Below are 17,405 nucleotides of genomic sequence, written 5' to 3'. Positions count from 1 at the left end.
TAGCGGATGCAGGCTGTGATCCAAGACGAGATTCTCTGGGCTGACACTAGCCAACCTTTCATCCTGTCAGCAACAGCAATGAACAATTGTGTTGACTTACGGAAAGGTTTTGTTCTATCAATGTAGAAGGCCAGTGCCCATCTGACATCCAAGGTATGCACGTATGCCCCTCTACGCCAGGCGCAGTAGGTGTGGGGCAGGCAGGCTCGACAAGGCAGGATCCAAGTGTGAAGGGGCTCAGTGTGGGGGGATCCAGTTGTGGGGTGAGAGGATTCTGTGTGGGACAATCTGGGTGCAGGCAGCTCAGTGGGGGAATCTAGGTGTGGGGGGATCTGGATGCACAGAGGCTCGTTGGGGGAAGGTTCCAGGTGCAATGGGACTCTGCAGGGACTTCCAGGTGAAGGTGGTTGGGGCTCAGTGGAGGGGTCTGGGTGTGGGGGTCTCAGCAGGGGGGTCTGGGTGCTGGAGGAGTGGGGCTTGGTGGGGTGGGGGGTCTGAGTGCAGCTAGTTGGGGGTCAGTAGTGTGGGTGTCTGAATGTGGGGCTCAGGGTGGTGCAGGGGGGCTCATCAGGGTGGAGGTTTGAGTGCAGGGAGCTCAGTGGGGGGTGGTCTGGAGGCAGGGGATCTGGGTGCAGGGAGGCTCTAGATGCAGGGGTTGAGGTTCAGTGGGGTTTGGGTATGGAGGGCTAGGGGGTTCTGGGTGTACGGGGTGAGGCTTGGCGGGGTGTTTGGGTATGGAGGGCTAAGGGGTTCTGGGTGTACGGGGTGAGGCTTGGCGGGGTGTTTGGGTATGGAGGGCTAGGGGGTTCTGGGTGTACGCGGTGAGGCTTGGCGGGGTGTTTGGGTATGGAGGGCTAGGGGGTTCTGGGTGTACGGGGTGAGGCTTGGCGGGGTGTTCGGGTATGGGAGATCTGGATGCATGGGAGTTGGGAGGATGGGGGAGCAACTCCTGTATAGTGACCCCTCCCCGCATAGCTGAGGAGCAATGGGAGCAGAAAGCAGAGGAGGAGGCTGAGCTTCCTGCAGCTGCGGGAGGTTTTTGGAGGTGGGTCTGACACAGCCCCAGACATTCCTTTCAGGGGAAGGGGAAGACCCATCCTCTCCTGCCTCCAGTCCAGCCAGACTAGCAGCTGATGCCGGCTCACGGTAGGAGCCCCTGGCTGGGGTGTCCCCAGCCCCGTGGTGATTTACCTCTCCACCGGTTGCTCCAGATGCCTGAAACAATGTACCTGCGCTGCTAGGGAATGGTGTGTGACTGCTCTTGCAGCTTCCTTTTGCTTCCCTGTCAGAAAGTCATTTTTCTGCGGGGAAGCAAAGAAATCTGCGGGGGACATACCATCATACCATCCCCTCCATAAACTTGTCAAGCTCAGTCTTGAAACAAGTTAGGTATTTCCCCCCCAATACTCTCCTTGCAAGGCTGTTCCAGAACTTCACTCCTCTGATGGCTAAAAACCTTCATCTAACTTCAAGCCTAAACTGATTGATGGCCAGTTTATATCCATTTGTTCTTGTGCCCACACTGGCCTCTAACCTTAAATAACTTCTCTCCCTCCCTGATTTTTATCCCTCTGATCTATTTGTAGAGAGCAATCCTATCCCCCCTCCTTTGTTTCATTAGGCTAAACAAGCCAAGCTCCCTAATTCTCCTCTCATAAGGCAGATTTTCCATTCCTCTGATCATCCTACTAGCCCTTCTCTGCACCTGTTCCATTTGGAATTCATCTTTATTAAACATGGGAGACAAGAATGCTCACAGTATTCCAGATTTCCAGCTACGGCCTGCCTCAAAGCCTATTGAAGTCATTAAGAGTCTTTCTATTCACTTCAGTGGGCTTTGGATCAGGTGAATACTGAGGTTAGCAAATAGTTACAGAATACAGCCCAGTGATGCAGTGTGTGATTGTGTACTGAAAGGTCCTATTTCAGGGATTGGCAATCTGTGGCACGTGTGCTGATTTTCAGTGGCACTCTGCTGCCGGTCTGGGGTTCTGTCCACTGGCCCCGCTCAGCCTGCAGCCAATTTGGGGTTCCGGTCCCCGGCCCCCTGCCAGCTGGGGTCCTGGCCACCGGCCCTGCTCAGCCCGCTGCCGATCTGGGATTCCGGCCACCGACCCCGTGCCAGCTGGGGTCCTGGCCACCGGCCCCACTCAGCCTGCTACCGGCCTGGGATACCAGCCGCCGGCCCTGCTCACCTCGCTGCACTATTATTTACTTTACATACAAAAATAGCTTTGTTATATATTATAGACCTATAGAGAGAGACCTTCTAAAAATGTTAAAATTTATTACTGGCACGCGAAACCTTAAATTACAGTGAATAAATGAAGACTTGGCACCCCACTTCTGAAAGGTTGCCGACCCCTGTCCAATTTCATTGCATCAATGCCAGGAATAGAGTTAAACCTGCCATAACAAGATGAACTCTGAATTTCTTGGTTTATTAAGATTTAAAATCTCAGGTTTAACAATGAATTATGTGTGTGTGTGTGTGTGTTTATTTGGTGTTAAGGGAATATTACTGCTATGCAGTTGTTTTTCATAATCTTCTTTTCTCCCACCCTACCAAGCAACAGCAATGACTGACAGCAGGACGACTCCACGTACACCACAAAGAAACAAGGAGGCAAAAGAACTGAATCAGAGCTAATATCGAAGTGTCAGCCTCCTCACTTCAGCGTGAGATATTCAAAGCTGTACGACAATGCCAAGGTAGTGCACTCCCCAAGGGGAAGGAGGTCGGTTGGATGTAGAAAGGTACTAGAGAAAACCACAGCAGACAGAAATACTGGTAAGCATTTTCCTTTGTCATCAGTCACTCCCCTCCTATTCTGCCCAGCAACATCAGTGAATGACAGATGTATTAAGCAGTGAGTCATGGGGAGTGTGTGTGTGAGGTGGGGGCGTTGTGTGTCAAGAAGTTGCTTGAATCACTTTCTGACCTACAGTAGCAGACAGGTCCACTGGGTTGCGCCAAACAGAGGGTGTGGAGGTGACCAAGTGGGAACAACAGTAAGAAAATATGGCCAAAAGATGGAACATAAGAAAACTCAAATGTTAGCTGGTATTGAGGAAGCCTAAGGGGTTGTAGTTCCGCTTGCCTGAAATTAAAGAACATTCTCTTTTCCCCTATAGGTAGCTGTCCTCACATTCCCCTGTAGGTAAACCAATCAAAGTGGGTGGAGATAGCTCTCCATCCGGAAGAAGCTCGAACAGGTGCTCACCTGTCTGTTCAGAGCTCTGCTCTCTAGTCTGGTAAGAAAATGATGGTCCTGAAGCAGGGGTCCCCAAGCTGGCTGGGCAAGGCGAATTACTTGGAGTTCTGGGCAGGGCTGGCTCCAGAGTTTTTGCCACCCCAAGCGGGGGGGGGGGGGGGGGGGGGGGAAAGCCGCGATCGGTGGCAGCTCCACCGCGCCGCTTTCTTCTTCGGCGGCAATTCGGCGGCAGGTCCTTCCCTCGGAGAGGGATCGAGGGACCTGCCGCCGAATTGCCGCCAAAGAGCCTCACGTGCTGCCCCTCCCCCTTGGCCTCCCCAAGCACCTGCTTGCTGGGCTGGTGCCTGGAGCCGGCCCTGGTTCTGGGAGGCTGACGCTGAGACTGTGTTCCCAAGAGGAGCGGAAACCCTGGATGGGAAGATGACCATCCCAAGATACTAGCAATAATCAGGACACAAATTGGGTTGCAGGGAGGAAAAAGCTGCAACAGCTGTTGCAACATGGGGTGAATGGCACCACTATGCAAGAGGCTCTCAATGCCAAGAGAAGGAATATTTGGCAGAAGAGAGGGAATTTTCTGGAGAGGATAGAGAGGTGTTGAAAGAGGACCCTGACTGGGACAGAGGAAGAAAAATGAGCCACAGCAAGTGATCCCTGAGTCTCCTAGCAGGGACGAATATGGGATTTCTACCAGATGATTAGTCCAGTTACTGTAGTCCTTGTCCACTCACCACAAGCATTTTAGCAGGGAGGCCTGAGGAAGAGAAGGCAGGTCCTAGCCTAGGATGAGAAGAGTGAGATGCAGAGAGGGAAATGAGGTGCAGGACTGAGGAAAAGGGCCCACAGATTTCCAAGTGGGGCCTAGATAAAGCCCTGTAAATCCTGTCTGAGAAGACTGGTCCCCAGAAGGGATGAAAGAGAAAGGCAGACCCATTTCCCCTGAGAAAGTTACAGCAATGGAGAAGGCAGAAGTTTTCCCTTTGTGTGCAGAGGGGAATGATGCAAGCCACACTGATTCAGGCAGCACCAATGGAAACACCACCAGAGGGAAAGGAGCTGCTTAAAGCATTCAGGAGAAGGGGCTGAGGCTGAGAAAGCCAGAGGATGTCTACAGAAAGAGATGTGCCCATTATAGCAGGGCTTCCCTGACTCACTGGGAGCCAGGAAGCATCAAGGAGCTGCATCATCATCATCTTTCTTGCCACTTCCCTATTTGGGATCAGCGACTTCTATAACCTTCTTCCAAAACTCATGATCATATGACAAGCTGCCATACAGATTGATCTCTCTGAGGTCCACTGATATCCTGTCTGTGTACCAAGTCTTCGGTCTTCCTCTTGGTCATCTTCCGTCCACAGTCATTGCAAGTGCCATCCGACTGATGTAGCTCTCTGGTCTCCACTGGATATTGGCCATACCCACATAGCCTGTACTCACTCGACTTGTCTTCAGTTGGAGCAATCTGTGTTAGGCCCCTTAGAACCTCACTTTGTTTCCTATCGCAGAGAGTCCAACCATTTGACCATCTCAACATCTTCATTTCTGTGATGGAGAGCAGCCTGATTTCCTTTATTGTGGCTGGCAAGTCTGTTCTGTACATTAAGATGGGTCGAATGACAATTTTATACACTACCTTTTAAAAACTGTATTGGCATCTTTTTGTCAGAGAACAGAGTTCAGCTTCCACATTTGTTCCACACAGCTTTAATACGATGTTGGTCATCACTCAGGAGGGCATTGATCTAAGGTGTTTAAATTTTTTCACTCTTCTAAGTTCTCTGACTGTGATATCCTTTATGGTAAGTCTTCCTCCCTCAGTTATCCTAGCCTCATCTTACTAATGTTCACTCTTGGCCCACCCCACTCAAAACTATGGTGCCACTGCTTGAAGTTGGCTGGCAGGGTCTCACAGTCTTCCACTTATTGCTATGTGTGAACAGCATGTTCTGAGGTGGCTCCCTTTGTATATTCTCACGTATCACATCCATGACAAAACAAAAAAGGGCTGAACACTGACCCCTGATGCAGGCTAGTGTGCACTGGAAACTCTCTCTTGTAGCTCCATTTAGTTTGGGCTATGGTAGTCATTCTGTCATACGTACCCCGGATAAGACAGACATATCCTTCTGGCACTCCTCTCTCATAAACTGCACTAAACTAGTTCTGTTGGTACGTGCCCATACATCTTTTTCAGGTCCACAAAAACCACCCAGTTGCCATCTCTTTTCTCTGAACTTCTCTATGAGGATTCATAGCACAAATATGGCATCAATCCTGCTCCTTCCTGGCATGAATCCATATTGACCCTTCCAAATTTCAACCATTCTGTGCAGATGCTTTTCAATAAACTTCTCCCACACTTTCAGACATGTGCCATCAGCTTAACTGGGTGATAATTCGTACACAGCGCACTAGCTCTTTTATGTTTAAAAATAGGCACCACAAAGCTTTACACAATTCCCATGGCATTTTTTTCTTAAGAATATAATTGAACAAACTTATAAGACACGTAATGCCTTCCCTTCCCAATGACTTCACAGCACCCACTGGTACTTCATCGGGCCCAGGTGCTTTCTCCTAAGTGCCTCTGCAACCTCTGTCTTGTGTATGTAATCTGTCATGTTCTGGTTTGGCTTACGTGTTCTTAATTCCTCCCTTGGGTTCTTCTGATTCATCACTCTTTCAAAATAATCACACCAAACTTTGTTGATTGATTCAACATTCGTTTGCAATAGACCACATTCGTTTGTAATATAAGCAAACACATTCACATCCCTTGTCATTTTCTCTCTTGCCTTGGCAAGTCTATAGATGGTATTCTCTCCTTCATGTCCTCCACCTACTCGATTATATAGGAGGCCATATTTTTAGCTGTTGCAACACTTCCTTTGGACTCCATTTTTGCCTCCATATGTGCCATCTTATGACTGCTCAAACCAATAGCTTGCCATTTTTGAACATTATCTTTTTTCCCCCTCAACAGATTCTTTAACTTGAAGGTTCCACCACCAGGTTTCCCTTCTTATCCTTTTTGGCACTGGTTTCATCACTCCTAGGACTTCATGTGCTGTTTCCAGAAAAGATGACTTGAGTTTGAACCAACTGTCCTCCACACATCCACGTGTGTCGTCAAGAAGTCTACACATTATTCCTGGTTTCAAGTGTTTTTAATTCCCGTCTTTACATTTCCCCAACCTAGTCCTTTCTGGTGCCCAGGAGTTCAGGAGCTTCCAAGGTCTCTGCACTCTCAAGGCCGAAAGGAGAGGTCTCTGCTGTCTCCCAATGCACTCATAAGGTGTTACCTTACAATTGATTATTCATGATCGGTCTTTTCTTATTAAAGGGAAATAGATTTCAGTCTTGCCACCAGTGTTCCCTCAAATTTTTCCCACCCATGTGCGGAATGAATTTTGTTACGTGCACCAATTTGGAGGTGATGTGTGACACATCACCACTATATTGATGCACATAACAAAATTAATGTGCTGGGGGTGGGACCAAGGGGTTTGGAGTGTGGGAGGGGGGCTCAGGGCTGGGGCAGAGGATTGGGATGCGGTGTGGGGTGCGGGCTCTGGGGTGGGGCCAGGGATGAGAGGCTCAGGGATGGGGAAGAGGGTTTGGGTGTGTGTGTGGGGGGGTGCAGGCTCTGGGGTGGGGCCGGGGATGAGAGGCTCAGGGATGGGGAAGAGGGTTCATGTGTGTGTGGGGTGCAGGCTCTGGCTAGGGGTGTGGGCTCTAGGGTGGGGCTGGGGATGAGAGGCTCAGGGATGGGGCAGAGGGTTCGTGTGTGTGTGTAGGGGGGTGCAGGCTCTGGCTAGGGGTGTGGGCTCTGGGGTGGGGCTGGGGATGAGAGGCTTGGGGATGGGGCAGAGGGTTCAGGTGTGTGTGTGGGGGTGGTGCAGGCTCTGGCTAGGGGTGCGGGCTCTGGGGTGGGGCCAGGGATGAGGGGTTTGGGATGCAGACTGCCCAGGGGCTATGGCGGGGAGAGAGGACTCCCCCCAGCAGCACCTGGGCTGGGGAGAGGGGGGAGAGGTGCCTTTCCCCCGGCTGCGGCAAGTCCGGGGCAGGTCCATGTTGGGGCCGGTGGGGAGAGGTGTCTCTCCCCGGCGTGGCAGGTCTGGGGCTGGGGGAGAGACAGCTCTCCCTGCTGCAGCCTGAGCCCCTGCAGGGGGCTTAATAGGCGGCCACACAGCTTAGGGGGAACTTAGGTCTTGTGTCCTTTACTGGCATAAGTGATGATATGGATTTCCTTCTTCTGAAAGTGTGTTCACTTTCTGATCTCTAAGTCCAGTGCCAGACAAGTCTGTAGGGCCATTCCCTCCTCTCCCCCCCCCTCCGAGTTTCTGGTTCCAATGTCATGCTCTCCGTGGACTATTTCATATCCAGCCTTCACAGTTATATCTGATCTGTGTGCTTTTAGATCTGTTCTGGACAATTATCTTCTTGTTCGATGGTATGTTTCCAATAAGGGACAGCAACTCATCACAAAAACTCCTCTTTTAACCCTCTCATACCTGTGATGCATAATCACTCACTATATGGATGTTACCTCTTCCCAGCACATTTTAACACATCATTTGGCCCAAACTTCTGGTAACCTCTACCACGTGACTCTGCCAGGTTTCATCCAGAATAACTCCAACACCGCTGGAGGGTAAGGGGGTGTTTGAATTCCCTGAGTAGTAGATTTTGTAACCCTCCTCCAGCACCTCGGCTTTTCCACCTTCCCATTTGGTCTCTTATACACATGCCACATTTACTCTTCTTCTCTTTAGGATCTTAGATAGCTCCTTCTTCTTCCAGTCAGTGTGTGTATGCTCCACATCTGAGCTTAATCCGCTTACTCACTTGCTTCTTTAACTTCAGTGGCCCTTGCCCAGTTACAACAGTCAGGCCAGCATGTTATACATTGTTTGTGGGGAACGCCCTACCCCTCTGGGATATATGTGACATGGCCACCAATTTACAGGAGTATATCCGTTGGATGAGCTTTACAGGTCGGCTGTCCAAATTGGAGTTTCCCCTCTCCTGAGTGAGCTGCCTGCCAAAGCTGACAAGCCCCACCTGCCCCAGCAAGACTTATTTTAAGGCATTCTTTATTTGGCTTGACATCCTCATCATAGAGCATAAGTGGTATTTTATAGCAGTATCTGCACCACCAGCTACTCCATCCCGCCTTACTGAGAGATGTTGACAGTGAGGGGCTGCAGGTATTTGCATAGGGCAGCCAGCTGTCTGAGTGTAAGGGAGACAGGTCTCACTCTCAGAAACAGAACCCACTCTCCAAGGCCTGGTCTACACTACAGGGTTAGGTCGAATTTAGCCGTGTGAGGTCGATTTTAAAATGAATGCCTCTACACCAGTGGTTCTCAAACTAGGGCCGCAGGAAGGTCCCTCGGCCCGCGCCACTTCCCACAGCCCCCACTGGCCTGGAGCGTTGAACCGCAGCCAGTAGGAGCCGCGATCGGCTGAACCTGCGGATGCGGCAGGTAAACAAACCAGCCCGGCCCACCAGGGGCTTTCCCTGAACAAGCGGCGGCCATAGTTTGAGAACCACCGCTCTACACAACCAACCCCGTTCCGTCGACCTAAAGGGCTCTTAAAATCGATTTCTGTACTCCTCCCCGGCGAGGGGAGTAGCGCTAAAATCGACCTTGCTGGTTTGAATTTGGGGTAGTGCAGACACAATTCAACGGTATTGGCCTCCAGGAGCTATCCCAGAGTGCTCCAATGTGACCGCTCTGGACAGCACTTTGAACTCCAATGCACTAGCCAGGTACACAGGAAAACCCCGGGAAATTTTGAATTTCATTTCAGCGTGACGAGCTCAGCAGGACAGGTGACCATGCAGTCCCCCCAGAATTGCAACCGAGCTCCAGCATGGACCGAAAGGGAGACACTGGATCTGATTGCTGTATGGGGAGAAGAATCTGTGCAGGCCGAACTCCGATCCAGCAGAAGAAATGCTAATATATATGCCAAAATTGCACAGGGCATGGTAGACAGAGGCTACAACAGGGACACACAGCAGTGCCGCGTGAAAGTTAAGGAGCTCAGGCAAGCCTACCAAAAGACAAAGGAGGCAAATGGTCGCTCCAGGTCAGAGCCCCAGACATGCCGCTTCTATGATGAGCTGCATGCAATTCTAGGGGGGGACCCTACCACTTCCCCACCACTGTCCGTGGACACCTGCAAAGGGGGAGTCTCACGCAACAGGGAGGAGGATTTTGTGGATGTGGATGAGGAAGAGGAGGAGGAGGAGAATGTGCAGCAGGCAAACGGTGAATCCGTTCTCCTCGGCAGCCAGGACCTTTTCATCACCCTGGAGCCAATACCCTCCCAGGGCGAATTGTTCCCCGACCCTGAAGCTGGAGAAGGCACCTCTGATGAATGCACATTTGTAACTACAGTACAGGGGTTAAAAGCAATTGTGTTTAATGTTTGATTTGCCCTGAAGAATTGGGATGCATTCGCGGCCAGTACAGCTACTGGAAAAGTCTGTTAACATGTCTGGGGATGGAGCGGGAATCCTCCAGAGACATCTCCATGAAGCTGTCCTGGAGGTACTCTGAAAGCCTTTGCAGAAGGTTTCTGGGGAGGGCTGCCTTATTTCGTCCTCCATCGTAGGACACTTTACCACGCCAAGCCAGTAGCAAGTAGTCTGGAATCATTGCAGCGCAAAGCATGGCAGCGAATGGTCCTAGGTTTTGGTCGCATTCAAGCAACATTCGTTCTATATCTTTCTGTGTTAGCCTCAAGAGAGTGATATCATTCATGGTCACCTGCTTGAAATAGGGGAATTTTTGTAAGGAAACAGTAATCCCCTCTGTTTGGTGATCCCCGGTCATGCTGGGCTGTTTGCGCTTGGCTAAAAGGAATCATCCCGGAGAATAGCCACGTGGGTGTGGGTGTGTATGCTGCATATCCACCCGAAAACGCAGCCCCTCCTTTTAAATATGAAACCCAACCGGCATTGCTTGCTATGGGAAACGAGGGCACTGCAGTTTGAAACCATTCCCACATGTTATGAAGGCATAAGAAGCCAACCCCGCATACCCATTGGCTTACCATGGATACCTGGAAACCGAATTCTGTTGCCCAACCGTGTGTGATGTGTCACCATACCGGCAGGACCTCAATATAAAAGGCAAAATGCGACCTTGTACCTAAAACACATGTGGTGTCTGCTGTGAATTGCTTGATTCACTGTGAAAGAGTCTCCCTTTTGTTCTCAGAAATGTATCATCTTAAATTTTACTCGCCCTTTTTATCCCCCCGCAAGTGCAAATGTTTCTATGCTCCCCCTATCATCTCTCTCCCTGAGGTTATTGCAGATTAGAAGGCGAAAAAAACCGCACTCGCGATGACATGTTTTCTGAGCTCATGCAGTCCTCCCGCACTGATAGGGCACAGCTTAATGCATGGAGGCATTCAGTGGCAGAGGCCAGGAAAGCACACAGTGAGCGTGATCGGAACACGCAGGAGGAGATGCTGAGGCTAATGGGGAAGTAAACGGACATGATGAGGCATCTGGTGGAGCTGCAGGAAAGCCAACAGGAGCACAGACCCCACCCTGCATCCACTGTATAACCGCCTGCCCTCCTCACCCAGACGCCCAAGAACGTGGGGGGAGGAGGGGGCGGCTTCGGGCACCCAGCCACTCAACTCCAGGGGATGGCCCAAGCAACAGAAGGATGTCATTCAAACAGTTTTGATTTGTAGTGTGGCTACAATAAGCACTGTGGCCTTGTCCTTCCCTCCTCCCCGACCCCACCTGAGCTACCTTTTACTAGTCAGTGTTGTCAGTGATCTCAAGATTTTTTTAATAAATAAAGAATGAATGGATTCAGAACAATAGGGACTGTATTTCCTGTGCCAGCTGTGGTCGAAGGGGGGTAGGGGGATTGGCTTACAGAGAAGTACATTCATCAAAGGGGGTGACTTTGCATCAAGGACAAACACAAACTGTCACACTGTAGCCTGGTCAGTCATAAAACTGTTTTTCAAAGCCTCTCTGATGTGCAGCGTGTCTCGGTGTGCTCTTCTAATTGCCATGGTGTCTGGCTGTTCAAAATTGGCCGCCAGGTGATTTGCCTCAACCTCCCACCCCGCCATAAATGTCTCCCCCTTACTCTCACAGATATTATGGAGCACACAGCAAGAACAATGGGAATATTGGTTGCGCTGAGGTCTAATCTACTCAGCAAAGAGCGCCAGCACCCCTTTAAACATCCAAAGGCACATTCTACCACCATTCTGCACTTGCTCAGCCTATAGACTGCTCCTTACTGCTGTCCAGGCTGCCAGTTTACGGCTTCATGAGCCATGGGAGCAAGGGAAAAGGCTGGGTCCCCAAGGATAACTATTGGCATCTCAACATCCCCAACAGTAATTTTCTGGTCTGGGAAGAAAGTCCCTTCTTGCAGCTTTTCGAACAGCCCGGAGTGCCGAAAGATGTGAGTGTCATGCACCTTTCCCAACCATCCCACGTTGATGTCGGTGAAACGTCCCTTGTGATCCACCAGTGCTTGCAACACCATTGAGAAGTACCCCGTGGCAAGGTGGTCCGGTCCCAAGATAGGAATATGCGTTCCATCTATTGCCCCACCACAGTTAGTGGATGGCTTTGCTGCAATGAGGTTCCCTATGACCTGCACATTTCCAGGAGTCACTACCCTTGTTAGCAGAAGGTTATTGATTGCGTTGGCTACTTGGATCACAGCAGCCCCCATGGTAGATTTGCCCACTCCGAATTGATTCCCGACTGACCAGTAGCTGTTTGGCGTTGCAAGCTTCCACAGGCTATCATAGCCACTCGCTTCTCGACTGTTAGGGCAGGTCTCATCTTGGTATTCCTGTGCTTCAGGACGGGGGAAAGCAACTCACAAAGTTCAAGGAAACTGGCCTTATGCATGTGAAAGTTTCGCAGCCACTGTGAATCATCACATACCTGCGACGCTATGCGGCCCCACCAGTCTGTGCTTGTTTGCCGGGCCCAGAAGCGGCATTCCACTGTATCAACATGCCCCAATGCCGCCATGATATCCCAATTGCCATATCCCATGCTTTCAGGAACATCTGTGTCTATGTCCTCCTCACAGTCGTCCTCGTGCTGGCAGCTCCGAGCTAGGTTCTGCACATACTGCAGGATAATGTGCGAGGTGTTTACAATGCTCACAAAAGCAGTGTGCAGCTGAGCAGACTCCATGCTTGCCGTGCTATGGCGTCTGCACGGATAACCCAGGAAAAAAGGTGCGAAACAATTGTTTGCCGTTGCTTTCAAGGAGGGAGGGGGGTGGGGAGACCGACGACATGTACCCAAAACCACCCGCGACAATGTTTTTGCCCCATCAGGCATTGGGTGCTTAACCCAGAATTCCAATAGGCAGTGGGGACTGTGGGATAGCTACCTACAGTGCACCACTCTGTGAATCGATGCTAGCCATGGTATTGAGGACGCACTCGGCTGCTCTTAGTGGGGACATGCACAATCGACTGTATAAAATCGGTTGCTAAAGATTGACTTCTATAAAATCGACCTAATTTTGTAGTGTAGACATGCCCTTAGAAGAGGTCATGAGGGCGGATGACCGTTGGTGACAAGAAACTCTAGTGTTTACAGCAGGCCAGAAGGTATTGCTTGCTGCCAAACACCTCCAGACCAGGCAACTCTCCTGCAAATTGGACCACCGATTCCTGGGAACCTACCCAGTGTGCCAGCAGATTAATCTGGTTACCTTCAAACTTCAGCTTCCGCCATCTCACAAAATACACCCCGTTTTCCATGTTTCCATTCTGAAGCCCTATACAGAGAACCCCCTTCTCTGACCAACCCTTACCCCACTGCCTCCACCAGTTAAAATCCAGGGTCATGGGAATATGAAGTGCATGACATTCTTGATGGACATGGGGCCACCTGTACTAGCTGGTGGACTGGGTAGGTTACAGCCCTGAAGAGGGCACACTTGGGAACCTGACTCGTATCCATGCCTCTGACCTGGTAGAGGAATTCCATGAGGCTCACCCAGACAAGCACTATCCCGAAGGGTGGTCTGAAGGAATAGATGATGTAAGAACCTGCAGGGCTAGAATCTGGGAATCGGGGGGAGTTCTGGGCCACTGACTCCTTCACATCACCACAGGAGGATTAGGCTAGGTTCCTGCAGGAGGACCTGGTCTGGCTGGGCTCAGTAGGAAGTACTGCCCAGCAGGACCTGAGTGGCAGCTCCTTGCTGGTACCAGTACTTAAGCCAGGAAGCCATGACAGGGAGCTGGCTCAGCAACAACCCAGACTGCCTGCCTGCCTGTCTCTGCTTCAGACCCCGCATGTAAGAGACTGCAGCTTCTGACTCCGCCTGCCTCCTGGCGTCTGGCTCTTGGTTTGCCCTCTGGCCTGTCTTGGAGTCTGGCCTTCTGACACCCAGCTGAGCCCAACTTCCACTCTGACCACTAGATCTGACCACCTATGTCCCAGTCGTGACACCAGTTACTCCCCATTTTGTATTTATGCATATTAATGAAAAAAAAATTGATGCTCCAGCATCACAGCATCATGCTATGGGAGACACACAAAGAGCTCAAACACATAAAGAGGCAGAGAGGGTTTGTTTTTTTTAATGTTATGCATGTTTATTAATTCTGTGCTTGGGAAGCTGCTGCATCTTTCCCTCAGGTCTTAGGGTGCAAGCTTCTTTTGGCGCTGTGTAGTGTACATACACACGTAGCCCCCCTAGCACAGGTATAAAGAGCAATGTAGGCCATGAGGCATGGCTTAGGTGAGTAAAGACATGCCTGAAGGGTGTAGGTACATGCCTGAATACACAACCTACCTGGCTTTCCCCTCGCCCAAGCCAGGCCTCCCTATCTACACTGCTATTTTTAGCAGTGTCGTGTCCCGCTGTCTCCTTGCTGCTGGAACCTTTCCTTACTACAGGAAAAGTCTTCAGCAGTGGGGAAAGGCTCCGGCAGCTCCGCGCTGCTGGAGCCATTCTCCTGCCTAAGGGACAGATGTCAGCATGTCCCTGTTGCTGGAGTCTTTTTCTGCAGCTGGGTAAGACTCTGGTAGGGGGAAAAGGCTCTGATATGGGGGGGGGGGGCTGAGCCTTCTCTGCTGCCTCCCCCCTGCCAGAGCCTTTCACTAACATGTTGCTATGCACTGCAGTATGGACACAGCTGCTTTTCGCTGTGGCATGAGGCTACACATACCCTACACGGTGCCACCAGTGGTGTGTAGTGTAGCCATAGCCTTAGGGGAATAGCACCATAGCAACTACTTTAAAAGCATGAGCTTGAATGCAGCCACCATATGTTATTTAAAATGTGTTCGAGGAATCAGTGGGTACCTTCCTTTCTCCCATTACCCTACCTAAAGACAACCAAATGCATAGCTCCCCTATCTTTGACTTCAACACAGGGCCCAGCAGGCTAAATCTTCTGAAGAATATGTGCAACCAGAACACACTGGTCAGTCTGGTCACAGAGAGACAGAGAGCTGCTGGGCCCTTCTGCAAAATACTCTGGGAAGCTGAAGAGGGAAAGGATGGTTGTGGAGGGTGAACGCCTGTTGAGATTCAAGACCAAGGTAAACTCAAAAGCCAGACTCTCTATAGGTCCTTCCCACCTGACTAGGATATGTTAGACACATTTATTTTCTTGGAGAAAAAACGTTCAGGTTTTTTTTGGCTGGACTCTAAAAATCTATTGTAATTTTACTGTAATTTTTTTGTCTGGAGACCACTCGATTCAATATTCAGTATGAAATACTTTTATTCTTAGTTCCAAATGAAGAGAATCATGCTGAGCTATGGTGCAATTCCTTGTCAGTTATGGAATCTGGAAGATTTCCAGGGACAAGCTGCAATAACCCGGATTCTTCCTCTTTCTTTTCCATTCATTACAGTGCCCATATTGGAAGGGGACTGAGCAGTTGTTTAGCTGGCATTAGGAGTACATCCTCCCATCTCTGCCAATAACGAGTAATCAGAATTATTTCCCTTAACACAGCTGCTAAAATGACTAGAGATGGGGCAGGACCAGGCACCATTTCCTGGGGAGTATTGCGAGACACCAGCAGTACCTATTAGTAACCACTGAAGGACGGAAACAAAAAAGCCTATTTTCCATTGTGACAAAGTCACAATGAGTGGACAAGAGATGTCCACATCTGAAATCATTTCTACAACAAAAGTGCTGAGATCAGCTCCATAAAGTCTGAGAAGACTTCTGCATATTTAACGCCACAGGATCAGTAATACCTTGTGCTGAACAAAGAACCGAAGGGAAAAAATTACCCCCAGGTGTCCCTGCTTAGTAGCCACAGGCCTCTATACAGCAACAGATACTAAATGAGCTGTTCCAGGGTTCACATGGAATTTCTGATATTTCCCCTAATCTCTACAAATATCTCAGATCTAAGGCAGACCTAAAACTCCCTGTCTTTTTTCCCCTCTGCTGAGTTTCCAGCTTGTGAAATATAAAATGGAAGCTTTACTAGACCTTTGAGCAGAAAAATACATGTAGCTCTGCTACAAGAACCTGAGAGAGTCTAACACCAATGTTCCAGGCGGGAAAAACCATTTTCAAAGGGAGCAGCATTGTCTAGTGGTTAAAACACAAGACAGAAAACCAGGCCTTATAGTGACTGACTCAAGGAGCTCCATCTAGTTAGCGTAAGAGTATTAAGGGGTGACCCAATCACAGTCTAAAATTACCTACATAGGAAACACATATTTGATAATGGGCTTCTCAGTCTAGCAGACAGAGGTATAATATGAGCCAGTGCCTTGAAGTTGAAGCTAGACACATTCAGACTGAAAATAAGGGGTAGATTTTTAACAGGGAGGGTCATTAACCATTGGAACAATTTATAGAGGGTTTTGGTAGATCTTCATCATTACTGGAAATTTGAAAATCGAGATGGAATTGGTTTTATTTTTTAATGATATGCTCCAGTTCAAAAGGAATACTGTTAGGGAAGTCCTATGGCCTGTGTTATACAGGAGGTCAGACTAGAGGATCACGATGGTCCCCTTCTGGCCTTGGAATATATGCATCCATGAAAAAACAAAAGTCTGGGTTCTATTCCCAGGAGTCAGTGACTTACTGTGTGACCTTGGGGCAAGTTGTGAGGAAAAAGGTAAATTAAGAGGATAAAAGAACATTGCTGCCTCATTTCCACTATAGCTGATCCCAGACAGCTTTCTTATTTTTTAAGATAATACAGCTACTTGCCACTTGAATAGTGTAAACTGGTGCTATCCCTAGAGGCCTGAAATGATGTTGTTTTCTCTCTCTTTCACTTAATTGTTCCGTTCACAGAAAGGGCTGGGGAAGCTTGTTTTCCAAACAAACTTTCCCATCCAGAGACCGGAAACGAGCTCACCAAGGAACCTCCCATCCACAAAAATGATATTTTGTTCAAGACTGCCATCCATCCATCCAAATACATGGAGACTGAAGGAACTGTCTGTCATATTGACCTGTTCTCTGCTAGTCACCCACACATGCTGTTTTCATAGAGAAATCTCTGCTACTGTATCTGCTCACTCTTAAAAAAAAACAACAAAAACCGAAAGTGGTTTAAGCCGGCCTCAAAAGCCACTCAGTCAGAAAATTTCTGTTCTAAGATCACTGCCTGATTTATCATTTAATAAAATGAAAAAACAGGCAAACGCTGTTAGAAGAAACTATGGGCTAGATCAGCATCGGGAGAAGCCTATGTTGCATCAGCCAGAGGTCCCAAATTTGAAATCCTTGTATCTCCTATTTACGCCAAGCACAGCTGTAGATATCAGGTATTAGACTAAGATCACACAATTTTAAAAAGCGAGCTTTACATGTAAATCCAGATATGTAAGTGAAACCAGAGCACTGGTTCCAAGGAACAAATGACAGAAAAGCACACTCAGGCCTCATGTATGCTAGACTTATTTTCCTCCAATTTCCTGCCACTGCTGCCACCAGTTCAGCTTCACCAGTGGTAACATGAAGTGCAAACAATGTGCTGGTGCTGCTGGGATTCCAATCAACGGTGTCAAAGACCTGCTTTGACCATGGAAGATGGCACATTGGTTAAAACACTGGCTGGTCTACACTAGTGCTTCCCCTGGGGCCACTGCTAGTACAGCTATAGAGATGGTAGGAAATTTTAGTTAAGAAAGTACCCCTTAGATTGGAGGGTCCAGTGAGTTG

At 49.3% G+C, this 17,405-nt stretch overlaps 1 protein-coding gene across 1 annotated transcript in view; it reads right to left on the bottom strand.

The window, feature by feature from the left end:
- TSPAN11 (tetraspanin 11) overlaps nucleotides 1-17,405 on the bottom strand; it is a 174,650-nt gene that overhangs the window by 47,489 nt on the left and 109,756 nt on the right. Inside the window, exon 7 of the mRNA XM_065422455.1 lies at nucleotides 13,503-13,525. Within this exon, the coding sequence (XP_065278527.1) occupies nucleotides 13,503-13,525 (23 nt within the window). The remainder of the gene's footprint in view (nucleotides 1-13,502; nucleotides 13,526-17,405) is intronic.

This window comes from Emys orbicularis, chromosome 1, assembly GCF_028017835.1.
Source record: "Emys orbicularis isolate rEmyOrb1 chromosome 1, rEmyOrb1.hap1, whole genome shotgun sequence".
NCBI lineage: Eukaryota > Metazoa > Chordata > Testudines > Emydidae > Emys > Emys orbicularis.
The sequence above is the reverse complement of the archived record's forward strand: the minus strand, read 5'-3'. Positions and strand labels throughout refer to the sequence as shown.